At 37.9% G+C, this 9,404-nt stretch overlaps 1 protein-coding gene across 1 annotated transcript in view; it reads right to left on the bottom strand.

Annotated features, from left to right (window-relative positions):
- LDLRAD3 (low density lipoprotein receptor class A domain containing 3) overlaps positions 1-6,935 on the bottom strand; it is a 2,301,083-nt gene extending 2,294,148 nt beyond the window's left edge. Inside the window, exon 1 of the mRNA XM_044082662.1 lies at positions 6,349-6,935. Coding sequence (XP_043938597.1) covers positions 6,349-6,382 — 34 coding nt within the window. The 5' untranslated portion in view covers positions 6,383-6,935. The remainder of the gene's footprint in view (positions 1-6,348) is intronic.
- Between the last annotated feature and the right edge of the window lie 2,469 nt (positions 6,936-9,404).

Genomic DNA, 9,404 nt, shown 5'->3' with positions numbered 1-9,404 from the left:
TGTTCTAATGCACCAATCTCTATTCTTAATTGAATTAATAGCCAGCAGGATTGCTCCATTTCTATTTAACCTTATACATCAAGGCCATACTGGATTTGCTTCTGGCTGTGAATTTTACAAGATAATTAAAATCTCTCTGATTTTACAGCATGTTGCTAGCCATCACAGGAGTCTTTTATTGCTCAGACTGGACAAAGAAAAAGCTTATAACAGGGTATGAGACCCTTTTTTTTGTTCACAGCTCTAAACACAATGGGTCCCCCCTCCTAACCTGATTACCTTCATAAAAACGTTTATATGCAGGATCCTCAGTTAAAGATTGGTTCAACAGTCACTGAAAGGACACTAGGCAGGGATGCCCTCTTATCCCCTGTTGCTTTCCATACACTTGTAATTTTCAGTTACTAGACTTATACTCGTGTTATCACCAGGCTATGAACTCAACAACTGTCATACATCCTTATCATCAAACAGAGATGATCTCTTACGGTTCTTAATCGATCCAGACGCATATTTACCAAAGATTTTTAATGAACAGAAACTTTTCGGTAAGTTTTCTAGAAATAAAATTAACTCCTCTAAACTGGAAATAATATAACTCAGTCATGTGCATGCCTCTATTCTTCTCACCTTATTTCTTTTTTTAAATCAGCCTCAGATTAAATTTGTTATTTGTGGGTCATTTTGCAACCTTCACAGCATTAATACAAAAAGTCTAAATTATTTCCGATATTAGGGAAATCGGAAGATGGATTTCCAAAAGAAAGTAATTGCAATAAGTGGTCTGTCCTGCCCCTAGTACTTTATGTGCTGCAGGATTTTGTCGCAGCTCTTCCCTTGCCATATGTTTCTATAATAAAAAAACCTCCACTTCTTTCTTTTATGTGGGATAAAAGCCAATACTTTCCAAGGACCCGTTTACTCTTTCAGTGGCTTTGGATGGCCTCCCTTTCCCAGACTTTAATCTATACTCCAGAAACGCCAGTTTGAATCTAGTTTTTGATCTGTTTTCTCCTAAAATTCTGGCTATATAGAATCAATCCTTTTGGACCAGCTAGGAGACCACTAACTTTATACAAAACACTTTTTCCCCTACCCAAGCTTCCATGTGGGAAAAGGTTCACATGCCTTCACTCTTATAAAGCACTACCATAAGAATCCAAATAACTGGATGGAAACTTTATGCCCAATAAACATGTGCATCCCCTAGATTTTAGCAAGCTCTACCTTCGCAGGAAAGTTGGGCACTGTGTTAAATTACTACACTGGGATCACTTACTTGGTGGAGATTACAAATTAAATTAACTTGACCCTTTCTGAAGGATAATATTGATTTGTCATAGGAAGATGGAAAGAAAAGAAAAAAAAAAAAAGGCAAATTAGACAGCACCTCTAAGAGGGATTGGTCACATGGCGTCCTCTAGTGGACAGACATTAGAAAGGGACTTATCACTACAAGGGGAGATTATCTGTACTAAAGTATAAAAGATCCTCCCGACTCCCAGATTCTACTTGAGCAATGAATACAGGGTTACCTGGGAGAAGGATCTACACACAATGCTTCCACAGGGATGTTGGGCCTACTTCAACCAAATTCCCAAATATGCTACTAAATCCTTCAAATTCAGATACTTCCATTGGCACTGTATTTTCATTTTTGTTATACTTCTTCCACATTAATGTTTTTGGCTGTGTCTCCTGCATGGTGGACATGCAACACATGACAGGTTGGAAACTCAGAACATATATTCTGGGAGTGCCAGGTACTGACAAGCTTAAATTTACAGGTGCAAAGGATATGAGATATGTTACGACCAATGAAAATTAGCAGTTCACCTGCCCCTTACTAGTTACTACCCATCACTTCATCGACCAATAAAAGATGACAGTTTCTTGCATCTTATCATACTTGTATGGAAGAAAGTTCTGACAAGATCCTATCATGTCACAGCAAGGTAATCTGACACGATCCTATCACATCACATGTCAGGGCAAGGTAATCTGACAAGATCCTATCACGTCAGGGCAAGGTAATCTGACAAGATCCTATCACGTCAGAGCAAGGTAATCTGACAAGATCCTATCACATCAGAGCAAGGTAATCTGACAAGATCCTATCACGTCAGAGCAAGGTAATCTGACAAGATCCTATCACGTCAGAGCAAGGTAATCTGACAAGATCCTATCACGTCAGAGCAAGGTAATCTGACAAGATCCTATCACGTCAGAGCAAGGTAATCTGACAAGATCCTATCACGCCAGAGCAAGGTAATCTGACAAGATCCTATCACGTCAGAGCAAGGTAATCTGACAAGATCCTATCACGTCAGAGCAAGGTAATCTGACAAGATCCTATCACGTCAGAGCAAGGTAATCTGACAAGATCCTATCATGTCAGAGCAAGGTAATCTGACAAGATCCTATCATGTCAGAGCAAGGTAATCTGACAAGATCCTATCATGTCACAGCAAGGTAATGAAAACTGGCTCTTGCAAAGATTTTGTCAACATGGTTTCCAAACAAGCTTATACATTTAAATTTTGGGGTAATATGCTTGACAACTAATAAACCCAGGACTTGGTATTAACTCAAAAAATATATCCATAACGTTCATACTGAAGTGTTTGTTTTTTTGGATTTCTTATGCCTTCTTAACTATAAGCTTTTGTTAGTTTTATTCTTCTACAGTTTGGCTTTGTTGCTTATTTGTCTGTGTGTGTGTGTATTTACAGAAACACACACACATTTTATATATATACAAACACACTGTATATACAAACACATACATATATATATATATATATATATATATATATATATATATATATATATATATACATACATACACACACACATATATATATTACACACACACACATACACACACACACACACACACATATATACATATATATACACATATATACATATATATATATATATATATATATATATATTTCTATATAGAGAGAGACAGAGAACATGTTATTTTTTTATTACAAAAACAAGGATAAACAACTTCAAATGAGAAGGCTTCAAGTCTGCCTAGTATGAAACTTTAAAGATAAAAGTGGATCCTTTTTATTTGGCTATGTGAGCCCTATTTCAATTGCAGTTCTTGCAGCAATATGACCCATTCTCTAGCTACTGAATACAAGGCTTGTTTTGCATAAATACAGCCATCCAAAAAAAATTAGTTTTTTATTGCCTTATCTACATTAGTCTTGCTATCAAGCTCAGTAACTCAGGTTGAATAATAACACAGCTACAGCCATGCTACTAAACACATTGCCAATCTTGCAACAATAAAATATCACTACTTTTATCTTGGTGTTCAAAAGCACACAGCTTATGTAAGAGAAAATGTGTAATAGCTACCATTTACCAATAAGTCCTGAAATTTTATAAATACAATTTAAAATGAAATTACAATTAAATTAATTTACAATTAAATTATTTTTAAGTCTCTCACCCTTCCTTGCTGTTCAAACAGGGATAGCTCAAGACTCCATACTTGGACTGCTCCTTTTCAACATTTTTACCAACAGCTTACATTCATCCTGCAATCTCTCATCTGCAATACAATACGCAGATGACTCAACTCTCTTATCTATTTCCAATGCCATCTCTGAACTACATACACTAACACAGAATTCCTTAATTTCTGTTGAAAAAATGGCTCAGGAATAATCAACTAATCCTTAATCCGAAGAAAACTCAACTCCTTCTCTTCCTACCTCAGACACTCTCTCACCTTAAATCCAACTTTTCTCTTCCCTCCCTAGATGGCAGCACTATATCCCCTGCCTCACACACCAAACTCCTTGGGGTATTAATTCATAACAGACTAAAATTTGACTTGCACATACAACAGGCCATGAAAAAACCCACCAAAAACTTGGACTACTTTATATGAACAAAAAAATCCTCAGTACTGCAAGTAAACACACTCTTGCGCAGGCATTTCTCTTACCTAGTCTTCTATACGCTTCCCCAATCCTTACCAATATCCAAACTATCTCAATGCAGAAACTAACAATCATACAACATAATTGCCAGATTTATTCTAAACCAACCACTCTCTTCGCATCACTGCCTCTCACTAAACAAACTTCAATGGCTGGAATTTCCACACCTTCTCCTACAATCGCAACTCCACACTACCTTTTCCATACTCAACAACCCTCTGCCTGCCCTGCTCTCGTCTCCCAAGTTGCTCTCTACTCTCCTCCCTGGCCTCTCCAGAGTGCTAATCAGCATCTTCTCTCAGTTTATAAACCCAAAAGGAATACTGGCAAACTACTTTACAAACACACTGTCTCACTAAATTGGAACAAACTCCCTCTCCATATTAGATCCAACCTTTCCTTTCCCTGTTTTAAAAAGGAGCATAAATCCCACCTACTAAACTGGAAATTATGCCATTGCCTTGACCACACATAGACTTAGTCTGTGCTACTTTATAACCTGTTGCACTTTCTTTCTCTGTTGTAATTTCTGCTTAAACTAACCTCCTAAACACTCAGGTCTACTTCTATAGCCCCTCCCACTCTCCACACTATCCCCCCCCCCCACGTCCTATCAATACCTGTACATTTTCCTTCTTTTTAACGATTATCCTTTTGTTTTTACTCTTATATGTAGTAAATTTAGACCACTATCAGTGCAACACTTAATGTTCATAACTGTTTTCTTTTGTTTTTCTCTTTTGCATGTGCATTGTTATTTTTAATAGTTTTTGTCCTGTATGTTTATCTTTGCTTATGCTTGCTGGGGCTCTTTCCCCTTCGGTCTCCACTGAAAATGGGTTGCTTACTATCAATGCAATGCAAATAGTTAACATTTTCTTTTTTACATTTATTTTGTACTGTGATTATTATTTAATATTTGTATATTGTCACTTTATCTTTACTTAAGTTTGCTGGGGTTTTTCCCCTCGGGTCTCCACTGAAAATGGATTTGTTTGCAAACTCACTTGGTCTAACCTGGTTAACAAATGTGAAAGAAATAAATAAAACACATTTCAAGAAACCAACATATATGTTTGGGGGGAGGGGGACAAGTTATAAAAAAATAGCCAACTTTCAACAGACGCAAAAGAAAACAGCTCTAAAAATGATGTCTACCTGTGTTTTCTGCCATTAACATCAGTTCTCTGATCAAAAGGCATCACGTCACTGCTTTTTAAACATCCCTAAATGTTGTTAGCCTGTAACCATTCCAAACTTTTTAGTGAAAGCAGAACATACCCAGACAGCAAAGATCTGTGTTATTTTATATACAGGAACTGGTATCTCACACACACACACCAGCACTTTTACAAAACACTTGGAGAGTACAGTAATACGGATTATCTGACTAGACATACTCATTCCTCACAAATCAAGAGCCACAGATACCAAAATTAAGATTAGATACAACTCCCATGGTCATCTACTTTTGTTACTGCCTTTGCTAACAACCTCCCTAACCTAGTAACCCTTCCCAAATCGTAATACATTAACAGCACATTACAGTCAGCGATTTTCTGAATCAAGAAGCATTAGTTACTTTATTGCCGAATTTTAGAAAAGCAAGTTAACAACATACTATGTAAAACATAAACTACGCCTTAAGTGCAGTACTTTTAAAAGGCAGTGCTGCTCAACTGGACACGTGATTCAACTTTTGAAAAGATAAATATTTGCTTGCGTTATCCACCTCCAAATGAAACAAAGTTGTCACCAGGTCCAAATCTCTCAACAAGTAACTTTCTGTCATTCTCAGCTCTGGCCCCTTACTACTAGATCCGCAGTCCCACCCCCTCCCAGGCCACACAAACAGAAATATATTTTGCACTCCTAAATAATGATGGTAACCTATTGCCACTGCAGGAACGTAGAAAAGAAAACAACACCCGTGACCCCAGACAGACCCTCAGAAAACAATCACATTACGGCAACATAAATAAATCTTATCGAATAAGAAAATGTTGCACACAGAAGCCAAACAAGTTCCAGGACCACATCACCACTCCAAAAGTTATCAATTTAAATAAAACGTCCTGCAAAACTAATGCATCTTTTGTTATTCTAGTCCTCACTCCACATGAGCTCCCAAACAAAAAGTGGAGCACTGGGGAAACCATTCAGAAGTCGTTCCAGAATTGTGCAGTTTAAGAGAAAAAGATCATCTGCAGGGTTAAACATATGATCGCCCTGACATATCGCGACAGCCATGTGTACGGTGTGAGAGCCCCAACACCCCCTCCCCCCAAAGTATATATTTTTTTATTTACTGTAGATGGGAAAGAGGTATTTCATGCACTCTAGTTAAAGTATCAGCATAGTACTCCACTGCTCTACTCACCAACGGAGCTAATTAACAGATAAGCAATCCACATAATGGGGTTTTCTCCTTCTGCGAAAAATAGCCAGCGTTTCTATTTCCAGTGCAGAGCAATTAGTACAAAACTTTGCCTAATTTGTTCCCTTTTAGCGTCCACGGTTCCCTGCAGCTCCCACTTTCTGTCGCTCCTTCTTCGCCAGTTGTCCCAAGCTGAGGCTGCAACCCTGCTGGTGCGGCTAGACTCGAACTGCAGCTCTAGGGTCGGGGATTATGAGTCGGGCTGGGGTTACACTGCCTGCTTTCTGAAACTCGGTGCTCTTGCAAAATAACGGAAATAATCCCAACAACAGCATGTTAACATAATGAGACGCACGGGGCGCTTTTAAAGATTTTTCATTGTTGTCGCTCACTAGGTCATCGGTGTAACAACAGTCGTAAATACACGTTTTAGCGCCCCTGTTAGTATAGCTGCCTCTGTCGCCGCCAAACTGCCGCCTGCTTCCAACCTCAAAGACCACTTTTCAACTTGGATTGGTGTAGATGTGGAGTTGCGTAGCTCAGACCTATATATGCCGAGAATGAGTGAAGAAAGTTGGCAATAAAGTCATCAAAATGTTTATCGACATTTAGGCTTCAGTAGCCAGCTCGGAACAAGTTTTAAAGAACCATGCTTTCCAATCTTTGTGAAAGTAACTGAGATTGTGCTTTAGAATCGACGGTTGCCATGCTTCTGAGATCAGAAGCATTAGCATACCTCTCAAATGTACAGCTTTTCGCAGAACGTCCAGATTTTTGCCACATATTTTTGGTCCATATTTCAAAAAATTGTGGCTGTCTGGCAAATCATTGACAAGTTATTAAAAACTGAAGTCAGAAAATGACAGACATTTGAGTTTCAGACTTCATACCCACCAGAAATATTCATGCCAACACAAAACCAGTTTTTTCTATCAACTTTCTAAGCTTGTAAGAACAATATTTAAAAATTGTCCCTATTTTTGGCCCTTTATCCCCCCCCCCCCCATTATTTATGGCTTTGTCCAGATTTCTTGCTCTGAGATTGAGAGGTATGTAAATATTTTACAAAGCCACCTAGAACCTAAGAAGTCCTTTCTTGAGTGGAAAACAGGGACATATAAACTCTGTTTAAATATGTAAAATACAGCTGTTGGAAAGTATTCTGTTGTTATATTATGGAAAGCTGATCTTATAACATGAGATGGCTAAGTGGAGAGGTTTTGTACCCCATTGCATTACATAATTTAATTAATTATTACCATTTGTTAATTAAACTAGGATATTCCATAATAGCAAAGTACCCCTTTTCAGCAGAGTCACAGATAGAAAAGCCCCATAATCCAAATAACTGAATGCACAGAGGCAAGTACTCAACAGTACCACATTCAAGAAGGAATGAAAAAGACAATAATGGGAGAAGAGACAATAATGGGAGAAGAACAGAAGTAGGGATGTTAGGAGAAAGGATGAGATAGCGAGAGAGGTGGTATAGTGACTTGTGGGGGTTAGAGGATATGAGAATGTTAGGGATGCAGTCAGGTGGGTGTTGAGGAGGGAAGGGTGAAAATGACAAAAAGAACATGGTATATAGATTTAAATACTGAAATCTCCATGCGAGTGTTGGTCTTCAATAGGCTATCCTGTGATTGTTTTGTTCATGATTTAATGCAGGTGTAACCCCATGTTGTTAAATAGTTGTTTACCTTTTGATGGAAGAATTCTGAATTAGATTCAGCTTGAAGTCTGAGGGAATAGAGTTTCATGGGTTTACTACATGAACTGCAGGTATTTAGTGACTTCCCATAGCAATTACTTGATTTAGCAGTAGAGAAACAATTCAGATTCTGAAAACTGAGTGTTCTCATGGCACTTTATTTTGTTTTAATATTACCAATAGCTAGTACTTTGTTTGATCTGTACAGAACATTAAGCGTGGTTTTTAGTTGAGTGTAACTCAGTGTGTTATGGAGTTGTAGTGTCTTTGTTGTAGAGCTATTCAGTAATGTGTTTTGTTAGGCAGACTAGTAGTGAATTTTGCAGTGTTATTGTAAAATCTTTCAAGTTTAATTATAAGGGATTTATGAAGATTAGGAGTGGCCTACAACAGAGTTACGCCTGAGAATGAAACATCCAAAAGACAATGTCAAAGACGTACTGCAGACTTTTTCTTGCTGTAAGTGACCAGTGTAAGGCCTATTTATAAAGTAGGCTTACACCAGGGGCCAGATTCCAAAGGATTGTTCTCGAAATTAAGTCACTCTCGTGTATGTCCTTGTTAATTTTTTATAGAGACACACTCCTTTACTTTACTGATGAGGCTGGTTAATCTCATAGGTCATTAGTTTTCATCTTCAGAGGTGGGTCTTCCCTTGTGAAGCAGGATAACTGCAGAAGTTCTCCACAACTCAGGTGCAAATCCATTTGGGAGGCTGAGAATGAATAGTAATTAGTCTGTAAGGCTGTGGCTGGTGCTGACAAGAAGCCTGTTACCTTATCTGGCTCCATGGGCCTAGTGTTCCTGGACTTAAAAAAGTGAACTCAGGACTTGCTGAGAGGTGATCTGATGAGAATGTGTTATTCTAATATGCGGGGTGTTTGCTTGAGTTAAGGGTGTTAAGTCTGAACTAAATTTATCAGCTAATATGTTGGTTATGTCCTTTGGCTCAGTAATGCGTTGGGCATTGCTTCAAAGGCGTATGACATAACTGAAAAAGACTTTGTGCTTGTCCTTTATATCACTGGCAAGTTTCAGCTTGTACTTCTCTTTAGAGCAATTGATTTTGCTTCCAAGTTCATTGTTTATTTTTTAATTCAAGTTTAGAGTATGGGAATTCAGTCAACTATTATGAAGAAATAGTTTGTAACTTTCATTTGATTGTTTATAATTGGATTAATACCACAGGGCTTTACTTCTGAACTTTGCATTATATTTGTGTCTGACATGGATCAGTACTCCACTGCAAGCATTTAGTTGAGCATAGAAACTGTCAATTGATATATGTGTGTGTGATACAGAATTAACAGTGGAAGAAGGGTGCCTATATTTCATCAGATCATCA

Source organism: Protopterus annectens, chromosome 9.part0 (assembly GCF_019279795.1).
Source record: "Protopterus annectens isolate FY-2018-M chromosome 9.part0, PAN1.0, whole genome shotgun sequence".
NCBI classification, from domain to species: Eukaryota; Metazoa; Chordata; order Ceratodontiformes; family Protopteridae; genus Protopterus; species Protopterus annectens.
This window is presented reverse-complemented; position numbering and strand designations above follow the sequence as displayed.